Source organism: Mytilus californianus, unplaced genomic scaffold (genome assembly GCF_021869535.1).
Source record: "Mytilus californianus isolate M0D057914Y unplaced genomic scaffold, xbMytCali1.0.p SCAF_10, whole genome shotgun sequence".
Lineage (NCBI taxonomy): Eukaryota > Metazoa > Mollusca > Bivalvia > Mytilida > Mytilidae > Mytilus > Mytilus californianus.
The window spans coordinates 9,391,272-9,412,674 of record NW_026262582.1 but is presented as its reverse complement, the minus strand read 5'-3'; the positions used below and the strand labels follow the sequence as shown (position 1 = coordinate 9,412,674).

Sequence of the window (21,403 nt, the reverse complement as noted above, 5' to 3'; positions counted from 1 at the left end):
ATTAAGTTATGTAAGACAATATTGTTTGCCCAAGCTTAATTTCGTTTCTTATTTCTATTGTATTTACAACCAAATATTATAACTATGTCTTATTTAAGTCTCCATTGTTTTGTGGAGTTGCTGTCTCATAAGGACATATCCCACATCTATAATTCATACCATAAAAACAGAAATAAAATCAAAAGTACATAATGAAAAAGGGTACCAATAACTTAAATTTTGATTACACTGATGTTTATACAACCAACTTATTAATTTTAAACCTTCTAACTTTTTGAAATATTTACCAATGAAATCGGGATATCCCTCACAAGGGACAACTTCTCCATTGCCAGACACTTTCCTTGCATGACTGAACCCGCATATCTTCACATCCAAATGCTGTCTGCTTCTCATAACCACACTGCTTGGTTGTAGATTCAAATGAACCACACCCACATGATGTAAATATTGCACACCTTCCAAAATCTGACGTATCACTATGGCAACCATGTCTTCTGAATATTTTGACTTGAAAGCAAAATGCTGCAAAACATTTACACCACACAAATATTCAGTGATGATATAAAGCTTCTCACTGAATAAGAATCCATCATACAATCTGATGACTTTTTCATGGTTCATTAATTTCAATATTTCAAATTCTGTTGAACTTTTGTCTTTGTCACATGGAATTATTTTTGCAGCATAGGATCTCTTTGTTGAAGTATTCTCTGCAATTTTAATTTCAGAAAATTTTCCACTGAAATGAAACAAAATGCAAAAATACAGTATGAGTTTAGCCATTACGGAGCAACATATAAATTTTTGAACATTTTAACATCCCAAAATTAATAACTTTGTTTTTTCAGACTGAGATTGACTAGTATTCAATTGCAATACAGTAATGTAATTTAACAGATAGTTCGGCTAAAAAGGTCTTATAAGAGTTTTATGGACGTTTTCAATTAAAACATAAGATTGAGACTAAGAGTCTGGCATCAATATATTCAAGGTGCACTTCTAAAAATTTTCAGTTCATCCAGCTTTACAGTGAAGAACATCCATCACAAGTGAATCATAATATACTTACCTATCATACCATCTGAATTATCTCCCTTGGTAGGCATTAATACTGCCCAAAGCTTTGTTGTTCATATGTATCTTTGTTACCAGTCTCATTGCATTTATCTATGTTGATAGGGTATTGTCCATTGACAGATGGGGATCCACAATTTTTAAAAAGGGGAGGGGGCCACCAATGTAAGGAGTGGGATGTGTAAAAAGTCTATGCATTAACAACAGATGTAGCTTTATAAGGGGGTCATGCACTGAGGGGGTGTCAACATGGGATGTTGTGTACACCTGTAGCCGGGCTTTGAAAAACACTCCCATTCATATATTGAAGTTTTGTGAAATACATTTCATGGAAAATCATAACACATTCACATACTTCTCAGTTATCACATATACAATTTTTGACATCTAAACTTGATTTATACAAAAATCTAGTCGAAAGATGAAAATTACTGACCCATTGATGTTTTACCTTGGTGAAATTACAACCCATTGCTATATTTGACGTATCAATAAAGGGTCTAATCCCAGCACGTCTGTGTATACCTTCATGTAGGAAGAGACCCCTTGTGGGCCCAGGACTTTTTTCATAAATATATTCCAAGCTTCAATGTAACACAGATTATTCTACTTCTGTTTCATGTGAGCGCTTTCTAAAACTGACATTTACAAAGGTATTACAGATTAAACAATTTATCTCACCTTACCAAGGTCCCTCCTTTTAAAATGTTCAAGCCTTGTATTGGGATTTCTGTTCAATATAAGAAATAGGTTCTTTAAGCTTGGCTATTTTTATGAAAAGGTGTGAGCCAGCAACTTTCTTTCCAATGAATGTTTTAACCCACTTATCATATTCTCTGTTGTTTGTGTTTTCTTACTTCAGACCATCTCTTCCTCTCTCTCCTAAATATTCATACAATATTTTCTCTTATGTGATGTTATGAAGCGTTACCTATAAACTGTTTCTGTAAGCTGGTATTTTTCACTGAAGGATCCCTCGGTTAGTTGTACTGGACCAATAGATGGCAGTGATGGCATCAGATGCACACCACTTTGTCTTGCCAGGATTGCACTGGTGTACTCATCCAATACAATTTTATCCCCATCTGAAAATTTAAACAATATTCTGTAAAAACAGATATTTAGACAACTGTCAGTTTTTAAAGTCTGGTGAAATGAGTTACATAATTTTATGAGGATCTTTTTAAGGAATGTTGTGAAAAATCATTTAAATCTAAGATACAGTTAAGGTGGTACCAAACACCTTGACTTAAATTAATTTGGCTTGTTTAATTTTCATAAAATTTCGACAAAATATTTACTTTGACTCTTTGATAAAAATGTAAAAATTTGAAAAAACTTGAACCACACACTTTATCGGAAAAATTTCATTGGATATATAGCAGTTTGACAAACACTAATTTTGATCATTTAGAAGCTTAATATTTTCTTAACAATAAAGCGTGATTAAAACGTTCTAATAGGTCCCAGACCACAATTAATGATCCCACTTTTCATTGTCCACGAATATAAATCCTTTTAATTAGTGTATTTTTTCTTAATTTTTTATCTTTCCCTTCCTCACTCATTTCTTAGGTTTTTTTTGGGATGGAAATGAAAGAAGAGAGGTGAAATAAACTTTTGGATGTTGTATTTTAACTGATTTTGATATGGAAAGAGTGATTAGGCCAGGTACAAAAAGGTGATATTTACAGTTTTCGGAACATCTCTTGACTTGTCCATAGGGGTATGGATGTGTATTGGCTAAATTTGTAAGATACTGGGGTGCAATCTTTCTGAATGTTGGATATATGTTTGGACTAGTACTGTACTTTACACACACAAAATATTTGACAAAAAGAATCGGTGCAATTATTTTAATGAAACAAAACGTTATAAAGAACTAATAGAGAATTTAATTGTGGTCTGTGGCCAGCTGATTTTTACAGAGTTATCTCCCTGTAGTGTTATGTACCACCTTAAGGTTAATACTCTTCAACTTGATACTTGATTCAGCCTTCCATCTGTTTTGTTTCAAGCACCACTTATGAGTATTATATAAATGAAACACACATCTGGCGTGTTTTAATACTTAACAGATTTTTAAAAAGCTGTGAGTAAAATTGAAATTGAAATGACTAGCTGCATGATAATTTTAATTTTTTTCCTATTTCAAATTTCACTAACATATTGGATATTAACACTAGGGTTTTTCTTTTCTAAATAGCTTCTCTTCCATGGTATTTGCTAAAAAGTATTTGTCCTTAAAAATCTTGATTTTTTGTTTATTTAGTTAAATGTTGCGGTTTTTGCTCTGATTTTGAATGCTCGAATTAACCTTCTAGATTGGTTTTGGTATTTGTAATTTACAGAGATGTCATATTCAGGAGTGGTATTTGTAAAAGATACCAGTCTTGAAAAGAAATTTCATTTCCCTAGTTACTTATAAAATGTTATCTTCTCTCCATTGGTATTTCTTGCAAATTACCCCCTGAACATGATGCATCAGTTCAAAATTTCAGTATTTTTTCATTTGCAAATCACAACTTGAACAGGATGCAAGTAGAATAAATTTATAGATGCTTTACCTTCAGCTGTTACAATTTCAGGGGAAGCAACACTGTAAGCACTGAAACCAAACTGGTTTAAAGCACAAACTCTGAATCTGTAAGATGTATTGGGCACCATATCTTTTACAATTGTACACTCATCAATGGGGTGTGCAACAGTCAACCAAGAATTTTCATCTGTAAAGAAAACAAATGTAAAATATCTAAACAAGGTTCAAAATTCAAATAAAGGTTAAAGAAATAACTTTTCTATAGATTTCGTAGCTGAGACTACTTATTGTGGCTCAAAACTTTCTGAATTTTCCAAAAGGATAGTGTGGGCTAAATAAATACAAATCTCAAAGAAAGGAGTATATCCAATATGTGTAATTTTGGATGAATATAAACTTATTTCTTCCACGTAATTTCCTGACCAATGGATTACAGACAATACTTTCCATGCATTATGAAGACATTCTATACTTACAAGTGTGACATTTGTTGACACATAATTACCAAAGGGAGATCACCTCACATAACTTATCTTAGTTTACTGATTTATACCATAAGTTAAGGGAAATAACTCTTACAAATCACTGGCATGTTGTGCCAACTATTTTACATGAATATATTCTAAGCTTCGAAGTAACATAGATTATTTTAACTTATGTCACAAGAATGCTTAAAAAGCATTAATGAAACTAACCATTGAAAATGCGTAACTGATTCAAATATCTATCTCAACCCAGGTTTAAGTTATTAAAATGGTCATACATGAAAAAATACTCAATAAAATTACTTGTTTTTCTGCAGTCAACTCTGTATCCTGTGATGTAAGAGTTTCCATTGGTTGTTGGAGGTTCCCATAGCAACAAAGCTTGTGTTGATGATACTTGTGTTGCCACTGGTCTGCTTGGCTGACTAGGAACATCTTCAATGTGAAAATATTGTGCTTGTATAATACAACTTCTTAATCAAACTCTTTTAAAGTGTTTCATTAGATTCAAACTATTAATGTATGAAAATTGAAGTCATAAATGTACAAGTAACACAAATCTATATCCTATATCCTCATATTAAAGGGACATTGTTACAATTTGGACCAAAAAATAAAGTATGATTTTTGTTTGTTTCAAACATTAATAAAAGCAGAATATTGAAATAAGAGTTAACTAACAGCACCAGTTTGGTTGAATTTTTTTAAAATAAGCTGAAAAAACATCTTTGATATATCATTTTCTTGCAAGACAAATACTACCACATTTGGGCCCATATGCATGCAATCTTTAATTTGAGTTAAAGATTGGTTGTACATGTGTTCAGCATGTTCAGTGATTAAATAGAACAAAATATCAAAATTGATTTGAAACAAATGAGCAACAAGGAAAGACAATCTTGTTGACTGATTCTGCTAAAAAACTAGAGGCTCACCTAGGTCTATGTGCATCTTCAACAATAGTTACTCTTCATCATATTAGACTAGAACATAATTCATGACTAAAGTCTCTTTTTTTTTTTGTTGAACATGTAGTGCTGTTCTTTTGTTTCTGTTTAGAGTTTCTATCTAACTTCTTTAGTTTTTGCCAAAAACACAAAAAGGCTAAAAATTACATTTAAGAGCAATTACTCCTATAAGGAGAGAACTGACAATATTATCTATACTGATCTTTTTGCTTTTTAAAAATTCTATCTATACACATGTATATTAGTTTTCAAAATAATAGCAGTGAGAAGGCAAAGTAAAAAAAATGGTAAATATCGTCTTTAAGGACCAATAACATCAACAACTGTTTGACTGATGATTTCTGCCATGATGGCTTATTTGTAGATCTTGTCTTGCTGATCATTTTTGCAATTTAAAGTTTCTGTCTATCTATAATAATTTTCAAGATAATAGTCAAAAATGAAATAAATTGGTAAAATTTGTTAAAATAAAGCAATTACTCTTATAAGAGGTCATCTGACAGGTTTGATGTAAATAAACAGTGGGTAGATCTCATCATTCTGAACAATTTTGTCTCTGTCAGATTTTCTTTATCTATAGTTTTCAAGACATTAAACAAAACTTGTATTTTACCCCTGTGCTCTATTTTTAGCCATGTTGGTTGGTAGGCAGGGTCATCAGAAACAATTCTTAAACTAGATGATGATTGTGGCAAAAGGAGTAGAGCTACTAACCCCAATAAACAGCCTTGTAAATAAAGTTAACTGACAACAACAGACAACGGACACCAAGTGATGGCTAAAGTTCATACTGGCCCTTTGAGCTAAAAATGAAGATGGCTCCTTTAATACAACCATCAAGAGTTCTTTGATCCCTATAGAACTGATTTTCTATCTAGAAAACTGATTACGAAATTAACCAATATCCAGCTAAAAAACAGCACTGAAAGTATCATTGTCAATATAGAATGTGTTCAATTATTATTGAAATTTACAAACTGACAACAGTGTGACATTAATCAATGTGATTTATGTACATTAAAAATGTACTATAACACAATGTTGACTGCTGTAACCCTATTTTTGACATTTTTACCTATTGTGTCTGTTACTTTTGTTCACGCATCGTTGTCAATATAATGGAACTTGATGCGACTGTCATACAAGTGAGTGGTTTAGCTAGCTATAAAACCAGGTTCAATCCACCATTTTCGACATAAGAAAATGCCTGTACCAAGTCAGGAATATGACAGTTGTTATCCATTCTTTTGATGTGTTTGAGCTTTTGATTTTGCCATTTGATTAGGGACTTTCCTTTTGAGTTTTCCTCGGAGTTCAGTATTTTTGTGATTTTACATGTAACTAGTAACAATTAAAATGCAAAAAAAATATTATTGCCTGCTTCATTAAAAATGCATAATACTAATATCTTAGTTTGAAGTATTAAATATTAAAGTTACCTCCAACCAAGACTCTAGCAGCTGCAGTAGCTTTTCCTCCTTTACTTCTCACAACACATTTGTATATTCCAGAATCATATGGTTTAGCAGAGACAACTGTCAGCAAAGTGCCATTGTCTGTTACTTTAATATAAATACGACTACTCTCAGATACTAGTTCTTCATTCCTGTACCACGTTACTGCTGGAGGTTCGTCAATATCCAAAGTGCACCTTAGGACAATATTTTCTCCAGGAGTAAAAGCAAGATCATGGAACTTGGTCACAATCTGTGGATTTTCATCTGAAATCAAATTTCATTCAATATCAAATATTTTGAAGTTTCAAATACATGTATTCGGTGTGAGCCAAGGCTCCGTGTTGAAGACCGTAATTTGACCTATAATGGTTTACTTTTATAAATTTTGACTTGGATGGAGAGTTGTCTCATTGGCAGTCATACCACATCTTCTTATATCTATCAGTCAGACTCTTAAGAAATTCACATTGTGAGCAGGAAAATATACCACAAATACAATGCTCTTTATCAAGTAAGTACTCTGGATTCTTTATAATTAGTAGACTACATTTTCAATATAATGTAGAGAGAATTGCCAATCATACCACATCTTTTTATTTTTATTTTGACAATTTGTTATAGGATGTGGCATAAGCAGATGAAGCTGGGTGCAAAATATCAATTAACTATGACTTTTAGTTGCTGAGAAAATTTGTGACAGTAAGTGTAATGCACAGATGAATGGAAAAACAGATAGAAGTTAACCAGTATAACCTCACTTAGTGGAGCAGGGATATAAAAATTGTTTACAACTAAAGAATAGCAGGATCAATTTCTTATTTTGTTTTATAACATGACTTTTGTATTACTTAGAGACATTGAATAACTTTTTGTATTTCCATAATAATATAAAATTGTCAACAATTTAGAAAACAACCAATCAAAAAGCATCAATACCTTTCGTATCATCTTTAGGAAATAGATCTTTTGAAGCCTTCTTCCTCTGCTTTACATCATCAGCTACTACCCCATATTGTAATTCTTTACGTAAACACGGATCCTCATGGATATCCCGATCTGCTTCCATCACTGATGTTTTTCGTCTGACTGTTGCCTCCACGTCCTCATCATCCACATCTGTCATCCTGCGTGTGGTCCTCAATCCAGGGACTCTTGCTAAGTACTCAGCCTCCGTCAGTGGCACAACTTTAGCCCCTGGACCTCTGTGGTATCTGTTTTGCCAGTCATACCAGGATTCCTCGTCTACATATTCACCAAAGTATTCACAATCAGGGTATGTTTGACTTCCTGATTCATTATCTTTGGATGTTGTGAATGGGGTTACAGGGACTGTTTGCTCAAGAACAGATGTCAGACAGTGTAACTGTGGTATGCTTCTTAAACTTGATACTTTTCTCTGCAAAAAGATAAAACAAATTCACTTACAGCATGTTCAGTTATTTTTACGGTGTATAGTTTTTTCACTATTTTCATATGAAAGCACCACAAGAATATGTGTCAAATAGACACCATGCCCCACTCATACTTTTACATTTCCATGTTCACTGAACCCTGATATCTTTGTTGAAACCTTAATTTGGCAAGATTCTATTTAAGAATTGAATGCTTTTTTTTGTTATTTAATTGGGGTGTAGCAATAGCACTTCAGACTAAAAGTGTGTTTACTGCGAATCAACGCTTTTACAACCCTATATCAAAGTACTGAAGTACTGAACATCGGATGACTGCAAGTTCTTGTGGATGGCCACAAGCACTTGTCTCAGAAAAAAAAATCACATCTTTATACCTGAAAGTGAGGTTAATGTACAGATATAATTTCTTTTTCTTAGACAAGTTCCTACGTGGATGATGAATAAATGACAGGGAATTCAACCTCACCGTAATAAATATGATATTGAAGTATACTCTGGTTTGTTGTTCTATATTATATTAATATTTTTATATTACAGTTACATGTATATATAATTTTCATCCATTTGTATATCATTCTATTCTACTATATTAATAATAGTGCAGTGCAAGTGCATGGTGGACACTCTTCTGTAATGATTCGATTTTTCTAATAGATTGGATTTGAGTAGGCATTCATATTTTCCTGCCAAACTTTCAATCTCCCATGCAGAGTTATCAGTCCTCGCTCTCTCATTTTTGAGATATTCTTCCGCAATTTTCTGTACGTGTGCATAGATACTAAAGATTTTTTACTTATATATATATTTTTAACGACAAAACATTTTCATATTATTAATTTATGTTCTAAAAAAAATATTTTTAGGAGTATCCATTGAAAAAATGAAATTATAACAAGCGATAAGGAATGTTATTTTGCACTCGATAATGTCCGCGTATTTATCATGTTTATAGATCGGTTACAATCCCAACACGAAAGTTACGTAATGGAAATCTATGCGACAGCAATACACCGGAATGCCCTCACGGTCATTCGATGTAAAAATTACAAAAAAAAAATCATTTGATTATTACAATTACATTTATATTCTACAATCATTAAATTACCAGTAATATCAAAATTTCATTTGTTTACTCTGCATTTTTGTGATGTTGTTATGGGAAGAGCATGCTGTCATGAATGTTGCATTTTATTAGAAATAAAATATAATTTTACAATGCCTGGCAATTGTTTTCAGTATTAAAGTATAAAAGTATAAATTCTTATGAAACATATTAGTAATGTAATAATATGTATTTAGAAACAGTTCACATCATAATGAATATGTGTACAAACTTTCTAGTTGATGTGGCCAAAACTTCAAGGTGTGCTACCTTCAACCAAAACTATAGTTTACATAAACTTAACTTTTTCATAAAAATCAATTCGCATGTCTGAAAATCTATGAAAAACTGGAAGTCAAGTAAACAAATAAATTTAAGATTCGGTGTATCCTTGACCATTACATACCTGTGCTAAATCACTAGCTTGGAATGAAACAAGTGGGCCAAGGTCAAGTGGACTGTTGCTCTTCTCTGCTGACTCTTTTATCCAAGAATGTTGTAAACATTCAGCAGCTGTTAATCTATCACTGTAAACAGGAAAAATATCTTAGTTATACCAAGTCTAAAAATAGCATTTATTGTTAATACTGAAATTGAATACATTCATTTGTTTTCGTAATTAACAATTTTTGTGAATTGAGGGAATATTTCACTTTGAAATCGTGGATATTTGATTTTGTGGTTTTGCCAAAATCTGCCCACAAGCTTATAGAAAATTTGTTCCTTGGTTAAAGAGTTAAATTCCCAGTTAACCTTTACCAATGAAATCCATGAAAATTGAGATAACTAAAATGTACTATTGACTACCAATTCTCTTGTACTATAAAATTTGAAATTATTGAGTGCATTTTTATTTTGATTGTTGATTCTACGATTCTGTTGGAATTATAGACAAAATATATGTGTTCAATCTAAACCTAATAGTGAGAGGTGAAAACTATAATCACATGCACTGACCAGTGATCATATAAATTTATTTCAATGATATTTTAAAATGCAGAATAAATATTTCTCAGACAAGTTCATTTATTGGTAATTTTCATGAGCAATTCATTTACACATCTTTTACAAAAATAATGTAAATAGAAATCATAAAAATATGTAAGCTTATATGAGTACATACAAAAATGCCGCAAAGTTGGATGGAAAGGGCTCAACATGACAATAAGTAACTTGGAAAATAAACATTCATAAGACAGTAAGCTGATCTGACTCTCAAATCACAACGAGGCACTTATAGAGCTATACACTGAACACTTTCATCCTTACCATGGATCAACTACTAAAAGTTCTGCTAAGAAGTCTATAGCATCCTCTGACACATGTTTGAAATTCTCCTCCAATGGGTTTATTTTGCCTTCCATCACTTTCTTCAATGTTTCAGAATAATTGTCTCCCCTTAATGGAGATACACCACTCAATCTGAAATGAACACAATTACAAACATTTATATTTTGGGAATTTCATGTATAACAAGAAACATATAATACAAAGGAAAGTATTCGATAAAAAAGCATGCTGATTAAAATGTGGACTCTCTAAGCATCTTTATTCATAAAAGAGAGTCAGTTCAGGGACAGTTTATATATCCACAAAATTTTTAAATGCTTTCTATCAGAAGTTGAATTCTTGATTAAATGTTAAACTGTGAAGGGAAGGGAAGTTTTATATTCTGAACTATTAATAAGATGTCACAATGTTAACAAATAAATAAACTGTTGACACAGAGATATGTCTCCCTGGTCAGCAGAAACTCGAAATAAGATAATCTGATAGACAGCATCACTGCTAATCAATTCAAAATTGCTGGACCATGACCTAGGGAGCATGGCCTCGAAATAGTCGCCAAACTGATATGTACTGATAGTAATGCAACTTTATAGAAATCATACCTGCCAACTTTACAAAATCTCCATGGGGGATTTTAAGCGCAATAGGACATAATACTCCTCTTATATTGTCATAAGTGTTCTTAATTTACTACAGTATTGATTGAATGAGTATATATGTGCTTGAATACCCTTTTAACTCATTTGAATGCCTGTTTTGAGGTGTTCAGCTTATATATTAAAAAATTTAAAAATTCAGGTCAACACCTCTCATGGGGGATATCCCCATAAATCGGGATAGTTGGCAGGTCTGAGAAATTTCATTGATCTATCACAAAAAGTTCATATCCAACTAACTTAAGCAGAAAACTTAGCATTGAAAATTACTTATCGATTGAAAGTCTCTTGACATTGACCAGGGGGCATGGCCTTTAAATAGTTGTCAAACTGATATGTACTGATTGTAATGCAACTGTATACAAATTATCATTGATCTATCACAAGTAGTTCCTATCAAACTGACTTAAGCAGAAAACTTAACAATTGTTGATGCATCCTTTGCAAGCAATGCTGCCAGAAAAGCAACACCTATGTCTCGCTTTCAACGGCTTTCATCCCAGGCTAGACAAAAAAAGAGGCTTGATACTCTAATTATCATCTGCTGAAGTTGCAGCAATATTCTTCAACAGGGGACACAACTTCATAACTTTGAATCATCAAGGGGAGATAACCATACCCAGAAAATATCAAAATATTGCATAACAACATAGTAAATGGTCATGATATGATTCAAAGGTTTGTTTTATTTGGGGCAGATAATTACAGGTAACCAAATGCTTATTGCTAAAGTGATCTTTAGCTTTACTTACAAAATATAAGTCAGAATGCCAACACTCCACATATCTGATGCTGAGGAAACAGTTTCATTTTTAATCTGTTCAGGGGAGGTAAATTCTTCTGTGCCATAGTTTAACTTGACATCATAATCCACAGACATGTGACGAGACAGTCCGAAGTCTATCAGTTTGATCTGATCTGAATCGGGGGTTGAGAGGAAAATATTTGATGGCTGGAAAAAATATTATATAAGTTATTTTAGATTTCTTAAAGTTTTAGGGAAAAAATGATGTAAAATTTTCATTTCAAAATTTTAAATGTCAATTCAAGACTGATAAAATGGATAAATGGTCCTACTCCGTCTTTATCCTTAAATATTATGGAAACAACAAAATCAGCTGCAAAACTAAACAATATTAAAAAGATATTTATACAGTATTACTCTATTTTCAGTGCATCAGGAAATGTTCACGTGTGTCTAATGTTCACTTAAAATTTGTTAATGGTAGGAATTTTAGAAATTCCCTATAAAAACTACTTGAAAATATTTTTTACCTTGATATCAAGATGAGCAATGCTTGATGCATGGATATTTCTGAGCACTTCCAAGAGCTGCTTGACATACTTCACAGCCTCACTTTCAGTCCATTTGTCCTGGGACAAGATGTGGTCTATCAGTGATCTCCCTTTGACACTGATGAAATTGGTTAAGGAAATATGTAAGCGTCCTATTTTTCTCTTTTCTTGATCTTTTTTGCCTACTTATTTTCTAATCTTTCTCTTTTTATTTTTAATTATCTTTATTTTGGCCATTAATCTCTATTCTGTAAACTCATTTAAAACTAAATCTTTCCTGGGAGAGTGACTAATTTTTTTCCTGAAGACCAAAGAAGGCAAGTGAGAAGTCCAAATGGGTTCTTAAAATTGCATAGAAATATATTTACTACTGATAAGAAAAGGGCTATAAAATCTTTATTAAAGTTATGTGCACCAAATTTATTTAATATGGAAAAAAATCTGAATTTTGGCATTTTGACTGAATCAGCTATTCACAGACTTCTAAAGAGAATTGTTTCTTTTTTATGATAGCACTTTAATAGGTGGTCAGATTAATAACTAAGGCCTACCCTCTACACAATCTACATAAAACTTTACACTCTGACATCCTGCTGGTCAATGAATGAGTCAAGAAATCTGGCAAAAACAATGGTCTTTCCAAGAAAGTACCCATTGTTTTGGGCATGAAAACAAAACTCGGACAATCTTACTGTGAAAGTCTGTGCCTATTGTATTTGTACTCGTGTGATGTAAATATAAATAAACTAAGTTTTAGAAAAAATCAAACTCAAAACAATCTAACAAAATAATTAAAATTAGAAGTCTGTGAACATCAAATCTAAATTGTTAGTTTTAGAGAGGATACTGCACACATCATAACATAGGATAGGATAGGATACTGCACACATCATAACATAGGATAGGATAGGATACTACACATGTAATTACAATCAGTACTACACACTCCATGCTTCTGTACTACCATTTAAGTATCATGCACTTAGCTGCAATTAAAAATCAAACATTTTTTTAAAAAGATTGATAAAGCACAATTACACATCAGATCATAAAAATGCATGTTAATTAAGAAGAAGTTTAATGACACATACATTGTAGACATTGGTAATTATATACCACATCTTTATTTTTACATAACTAGGTAAAGCAGTGCTACAATATTCCCCTTTGTACTAATGATGTAATGTAAGAGTTTATCCTTTAATATTGATGAAAGGAGTCAAACTATTTTGATAAACCATCAAAGGAAATAACTACATTGAAAAGAGAATTTCTCCATAAAATTTGTCTTCATTTCATGAAGATATTGTGCTTTCCAGGCTAAATATTTGTTATTACACAGGATTAGAGATACTTATCAACAGAAATTGAACAAAAATAAATAAGAGTTCTCTGCAATTTCATTTTTTTGAAAACTACCTAACATACCTTTCGACAGAAACTTGTCTTTATTCAGTAAAGGATACTTTCCAAACCAAGGCATACCTTTTTAAAAAATTTAAAAACGCAGCAACATATACAGAAATAATCACCATTCACCTTTTCAAATCTATTCTGCATCTTCAAAGGTCATGCATAAATCACTCAACCATGCAATCTCAAACCATTCATGCAGATCGTAGGATACAGTTCCATTACAATGACCAACTGTCTCTCCGACTGGAAAGCATCAATTACGGATGGAACACGTTGGTTATTAATATGACGTAAATTGTTCAATTCATGTCCAAAGAAAAATTTCAGTTCCTCATTGCATGCTGGGATCATTTTAGCTGCATATTCCTTTCCAGATGATTTCTGTATTACTCTTCTGACAATTCCATGCCGACCTCGGCCTAACTCCTCAAGTGGATAGTAATAATCTTCAAACACAGCCTCACGGAAAGATATTTGTTTGGTTGTTGTCTCAAGTTCTACAAATTAAAGTATATATTTGACAACCTTGGCCGCTGTGGCTTGGTAAATAACATAATTCTACCTATATGGTTCAGCTTATCATGAAAAAATTAAGGATCATCTATGTGGTAACTCTTAAAACCTCCAAAGTGGGAGATTCCCTTTGCAGAATTATTTTTTAAGTGGGAGATAACATGTAATCAAGATTTGCTGATGAGCAATTTTTATGAAAGAAAATAAAGCCACCAACATCAGATTTCTTTAGAGGGTAGACATGCTTCTTGTTATTGATGATATTTTATTTTACTCTTCACAATTTCATGTTCCGGTATTTTGATTCAATTTTTAATATTAACTTTCAAATAAATCCAATCATTAAAGAATGCCAGGTAGCCATGATACTCTTTATTATGTGAACAAATAAGGTTTCCATGACAGTATGCTAATGTTTTGATATTGTTGTTTGTCTTTTCATTGCTTTTCTTTTTTGGCCATGATATATTGCCTTTTAATTCACCTTATCATTTTTGATTGTACTCTTGAAATTGTTTCTCTCTTTCTACAAGATAGATAACTAAATAATGTCAAATAATATTGAAAAAAAGAAACACTTTTTTTTTAAAAGTCAGAGAACTGAACTCCCTTTCATGAAGACAGGTTATGAAGCAATTTCCTTTTTTTTTTTTTTATTTGCAATAAATTTCAAAAAGTCATTACATGTAATGATGTTAAAGTGTCTAAGGAACCTTCTACATATGAATATATCAATAAAATAAAAAAAAATACATATAAATCATGTCGTTTGTTTTCAGCTAAAAACTAGAAAACATTAGAATACAACAGAATAAAGAAGGAAAATTACTTAATTCACTGGAAACTAAATCAAATATCTCACACATTAGTGGAATAGATACTATTCAAGTGACCATATCTAAATAATTATTGACTGAACCATTTCATGTGCCAACCAAATTTTCTGCAAGTAGTCAAATCTATTTTAATTTAGCAAAACATGCAAACTTGGATGGAGAGTTGTCTCATTGGCACTCATACCATATCTTCTTATATCTATAAAAGGTGTATTAAAAAAATGTTAGTTAACTTAAATCCTGCTGTTTCACTACCAAATACTGATTTAATTATCTAACAATCTTTTTAATAGCTCAAAAAAAAAATAAAGTAAATTAAATTTGCAGAAAAAATGGTTAAGACTGATATGGTTTTTGGTATGATGGGAGAAATAATTAATCTACCCAGCATAGCCATGATAATGTAATGGAAAACAAAGAGATATGAAAGGATTTTCTAATGGGGAATACAAAATATTTTAAATTGAGTTCAATGGATCTTGAATATGTCTTAAAATGTGATATAATATTAACATGCTGGCACACAGAATGAGGTCATTATGGAAAAGGGATGTTGCTATGGAAACTGATTTTCTTCTACAGGATTTTTACCTTCATTATCACTATCATCTGAAAATTTCAATAATTTTTGTCAGTAAATTTTCCTAATACTAGACAGACAATAACTAGCATTCTCAATATTTCTGGTGTTTTTTTACAAAACTGAGAAATAATCAAACAAATCAGTCTGTATTTACAACATAATTTTGCTATATGAGAAGAAAATAAAATTTCAAAAAATATATCTTATAAATGATATTTCACTTAATGGCTTATTCTATGATAAAAACAGTTACACTCTGATACATCATCATTTATAATCAACACATTTAAATACAAAGACTGAGAATAATGTTTTTTATTGTGGAAGAAAAATTTATTCAAACTTGAAGAATTGATCAGCAATGTTAACATTGCATCTTTTATTTTTTTGTTATTTTCTTATACTAGAAACCAACTTACTTTCAAGGTTATAATTATTTGCATTTTTACTCTGTAGACCTTTTAATATATCCATAGGTCTAGTAATTTTGCAACCAAAAACTAAAACATAAAGTATCTCATGAATTCAGCTGATGTCATAAAAAGCTCAGTTACTGAAAAATCTGTTTGAAATTGCAAATTCTATGTTACGGGTTTTTGTTTTGTTTTCATGAAATCTTACAAACCATCAATTTAGACACTTCTTGATATAAGAGATCATTATTTATGAATGTATTTTCAATAAAAGTTACCGGTATATGAATGCTTATACCTCAGAAAAAATAAGATAGATAATCAGCTGTAACACTGAACATACAAAGTGACGTCAGATAGCATAGTGACTTACTGTGGATTCATTATTATTCATTGGATACCAATTTTCGTGGATTTCGTGGGTACAGGTAAACCACGAAATTAATTTTTCAAACGATTTACAAATATAAGGTTATACGCAGACTTTGGCAAAACCACGAAATCAAATATCCATAAAATTTTCCTCAATCCACAAGATTGGTACCCAGGAAAGTAAATGAATCCACAGTAGCAAACATGCCATTCCGATTGATTAATTTCACCTACCATCAACAAACAGATTTGAAGAAGATATGGATTTTCCTGCCACATTTTCAGCCACACATGTGTACAAGCCACTATCCAATGAAATGACATCATTCAGACTTAAAGACCATTGGTTTGGTTTGGTATGTTGTATCTTCAATCGGCTGGTTTCAGTTATTGGTCGGGTATCTTTCATCCAACGTATCTTGGGATATGGAATGCCATCTACTTTACAGTCAAACCTACCACTCTTGTGGCTGTCTAGGTACATGTCTTCTGTCGGTTCAATAAATGTTGGTGCATCTAGAAATAAAAAATAAAAATATAGATTACTGAGGATCCATTATCATTCGTGGGATATCAATTTTTTTTTATTTCTTAGATACAGGTTAAGTATGAATTTAAATGTTCAACTATTAACAAGTTTTCAAAAGAGATGTATGCTGACTTTGGAAAAAACCATGAAATAAAACATTTACAATCATAAATATCTCAATCAACGGAAATAGATAAATCCATAGAACCATCAAACATTACATTGCTTTTTTACAGGCATTAATTATATATAGATTCTACCACTGCATCGAGTGTGATACGATATTTATCCACTCGAGACAGTTAAATTTTCAAATTTAAAACGCGAGGCGCACCGAGCGTTTTAAATATTTAAAATTTAACTGTCGAGAGTGGATAAATATCGTATTACACGAGATTTGGTGGTGGAATCTGTTTCTCTAATGATTTTCAAACAATACGCAGGTAAATTTATTCCTTCTTTTCGAATGATCTGCAAAAAGATGTGTTCTTTCTATGTGACGTCATCAGGCATGGTCCCCTTTTTTCATGCCATCACAATAGGAAATTCAGAGGAAAGCAAGAAAATTCGACGTCACAATCGTATTTTAACCAATGAAGAACTGAGATCAAACGAACCACATGTTGATTAAATTTTTTTATACAATCGGTGCAGAAAGGGATAAATTGATGAAGAATTAGAGAAAATATGTAATCACACAGATATGTCTCACCACTGTAACCTAATCACAAAATTTAACAATTGTTGATGCTATCAATCCATCAACACCTTTAACAGAACACATACGTTAGGTTTCAATATCTATGAGAAGAAATCTGCTCTATCTCAAATAGACAGCAATTCAGATATGATAGGCAACAAGCTAGAAGAAATCAAATATGACAGGTAACAAGCTAAATGACATCTGATATGATATGCAAACAAGTTAGAAGACATCTGATATGATAGGCAACAATCTAGAAGACGTCTGATATAAAAGGCAACAAGCTAGATGACATCAGATATGAAAGGTAACAAGCTAGATGACATCAGATATGAAAGGTAACAAGCTAAAAGACATCACATATGACTGCCAAAAAGCTAGATGACATCAGATATGACAAGCAACAAGCTAGAAGACATTAGATATGAAAAGCAACAAGCTAGAAGACATCAGATATGAAAAGCAACAAGCTAGAAGACATCAGATATGATAGGCAACAAGCTAAAAGACATCAGATATGACAAGCAATAAATTTGAAGACATCAGATATGAAAAGCAACAAGCTAGAAGACATCAGATATGAAAGGTAACAAGCTAAAAGACATCAGATATGATAGGCAACAAGCTAAAAGACATCAGATATGACAAGCAATAAATTTGAAGACATCAGATATGAAAAGCAACAAGCTAGAAGACATCAGACATGAAAGGAAACAAGCTAGAAGACATCTGATATGATAGGCAACAAGCTAGAAGACATCAGATATGATAGGCAACAAGCTAGAAGACATCAGATATGAAAGACAACAAGCTAGATGACATCTGATATGATAGTCAACAAGCTAGAAGACAGTGATAGTCAACAAGCTAGAAGTCATCAGATATGATAGGAAACAAGCTAGAAGACATCAGATATGAAAGGCAACAAGCTAGAAGACATCTGATATGATAGGCAACAAGCTAGAAGACATCAGATATGATAGGCAACAAACTAGAAGACATCAGATATGATAGGCAACAAGCTAGAAGACATCAGATATGAAAGACAACAAGCTAGATGACATCTGATATGATAGTCAACAAGCTAGAAGACAGTGATAGTCAACAAGCTAGAAGACATCAGATATGATAGGAAACAAGCTAGAAGACATCAGATATGAAAGGCAACAAGCTAGAAGACATCAGATATGAAAGACAGCAAGCTAGAAGACATCAGATATGATAGTCAACAAGCTAGAAGACATCAGATATGATAGGCAACAAGCTAGAAGACATCAGATATGATAGTCAACAAGCTAAAAGACATCAGATATGATAGGCAACAAGCTAGAAGACATCTGATATGATCGGCAACAAGCTAGAAGACATCAGATATGATAGGCAACAAGCTAGAAGACATCAGATATGAAAGACAACAAGCTAGAAGACATCAGATATGAAAGACAACAAGCTAGAAGACATCAGATATGATAGGCAACAAGCTAGAAGACATCAGATATGAAAGGCAACAAGATAAAAGACATTAACATTGAGAAGTCACTATTGTTAATCACAATAACTCCAACTTTTATAAATGAGAATTGTGTAAGAACATGTATTGTAAAAAAGTATACTTACAATAATTGTGTAAATATATAAAAAATGCATTGTGTCGAAAATGGAAAAAAAGTTCATGAACTTGGAATTTTTGGTTAAGTGATATCACTATGGTACACAAACACACAGATCTATTTATTTATTTAATCTAATCTATTTATAACCTTTCTTTCCTACATATTTTTGACATAGCTTGGCATCATTTTTGAACACCAATAATTACTAACCTGCATATTCTAGTTGTACAATTATAATTTTAATGCCATTGTCGTTTTCCACTGTACATTTATATTCTCCAATGTCATCCAAACAGAGGTTAAATATGTCAAGGGTGATAACTCCACTTGGTGTTATGATAGATTTATATTTGTTTTTATCAGACAAGTTATTTCCCTTGAATGTCCATTCTATAACAGGAAGTGGGAAACCCCTGACAGCTAGGTTGATTCTGGCTGTTTTCCCTAATACACCATACTGTAACTCCTCCACTGTTGATTTAAATTCTGGTGGCATACCTGTAAAAATAACAATCAAGAAAATGAACACAATTCTATAGTTGCTAGCATCTATGTCATTTAGTCTCTGGTGGATAGTTGTTTCATTGGCAATCATACCACATCTCCATATTTTTTATTTGGTTAATTTTTTGGTAGATTTTAAATGAGGATGATAGGTACAATAAATCATTGTAGTAATAAAGGCTATCTTAAATAGAGAATATCACATGACTTTTTCAGTATCACACTGGAATCAAACTGAGACACCATAATGATCCCCAGAGTGCTGCTGAGGGTTGATATGGTGTGTGACATTGAAAAAGCCATATATCTTATACATTTTATGATATACTTCATGTAGACGTTATTCACACAATATTATGTAATAAAGATTAGGGGTTTGATAAAGCTTTTGCAGCCTTGACTGATATTGATATCATCAGGAATGCCTGATACATCAGGATTGACATTGATAATATTACACATACAATTTACTTGTACAATGTATTTACTACTAAGTTTAGTAAATATAAAAGAAGTTTATACATCAACTTACTCTGTAAAAATAATCTTTATTAATTATTATTCCAATAAAATGAAATTTTTCTTGTTTTATCAAAATGAATATAATACTCAATGTTAATCATGAAAGTATAGCAAATGGTAAAATTAAAATTACCCAAATTCCAAATACTATGAACACTGTACAGAATATAAAATTTAGAAAACTAAACACATCTTTGCATGCATCGGAAATAAACACATTTATTCTAAAACCAGTTGTTGGCATGATACGGGTTATGTTCTTCTCATATATTTTATGATGGTATGATACTAAACCCCTAACGGGAGGGATTGTACTTGATTTTCATATGATGAAGACAGTTTAATTGAGGTCTGGAGCTGGCATGTCAGTAACTGTTAGTAGTCATTTGTTCATTTATGTATCATTGTCATTTTGCTAAGTTTCTTTTGTTACCTATTCTGACATCGGACTTGGACTTCTTTTAAACTGAGTTTTACTGTGCGTATTGCTATATGTTTCTTTTCTACATTGGCTAGAGGTATAGGGGGAGGGTTGAGATCTCACAAAACATGTTTAACCCTGCCGCATTTTTGCGCCTGTCCCAAGTCAGGAGCCTCTGGCCTTTGTTAGTCTAGTATGTTTTTTAATTTTAGTTCTTTTATATGTTTTGGAGTTTAGTGTGACGTCCATTTTCACTGAACTAGCACACAATTTTAGTTAGGGGCCAGCTGAGGACCACCTCCGGGTGCGGGATTTTCTCATTGCAATGAAGACCCATTGGTGGCCTTTGGCTGTTGTCTGCTCTTTGGTCGGGTTGTTGTCTCTTTGACATATTCCCCATTTCCATTCTCAATTTTACAAATTAGTAATAGAGAGAAAACTGAAGAAAAGCGGTCTCTACACACAATAGCTCCAAAGGAGCTTTGTTTGTTGAAGCTATATTAATTATGTGTATCAGCAGGAAGATATGACAACTGAAAAGTACCAAAACACATAAATAATTGTGCCTGGTGTCAATTCATAGCCTAGAATGCTGCTAATTAGGAGTTTTGGCATTACCTACTTTTTATTAAACATAATCAAATAGCTGAACAAACTTTGCAAAAGGGAGATATAAACCTAGTAAAACCTGATGAT

The 21,403-nt window shown here is 32.1% G+C and overlaps 1 protein-coding gene across 2 annotated transcripts in view; it reads right to left on the bottom strand.

The window, feature by feature from the left end:
* The window catches only part of LOC127717568 (titin-like), a 143,200-nt gene that overhangs the window by 9,750 nt on the left and 112,047 nt on the right, over positions 1-21,403 (bottom strand). For both annotated transcript variants that reach the window (XM_052223255.1, XM_052223256.1), the window contains 14 exons: positions 19,471-19,758; positions 16,650-16,931; positions 15,639-15,656; positions 13,910-14,195; positions 12,262-12,400; positions 11,739-11,938; positions 10,310-10,462; positions 9,447-9,567; positions 7,463-7,922; positions 6,509-6,790; positions 4,405-4,536; positions 3,645-3,803; positions 2,009-2,162; positions 288-742 (listed from right to left, as the gene is read on the bottom strand). In XM_052223255.1, the coding sequence (XP_052079215.1) occupies positions 288-742; positions 2,009-2,162; positions 3,645-3,803; positions 4,405-4,536; positions 6,509-6,790; positions 7,463-7,922; positions 9,447-9,567; positions 10,310-10,462; positions 11,739-11,938; positions 12,262-12,400; positions 13,910-14,195; positions 15,639-15,656; positions 16,650-16,931; positions 19,471-19,758 (3,129 nt within the window). The remainder of the gene's footprint in view (positions 1-287; positions 743-2,008; positions 2,163-3,644; positions 3,804-4,404; positions 4,537-6,508; positions 6,791-7,462; positions 7,923-9,446; positions 9,568-10,309; positions 10,463-11,738; positions 11,939-12,261; positions 12,401-13,909; positions 14,196-15,638; positions 15,657-16,649; positions 16,932-19,470; positions 19,759-21,403) is intronic.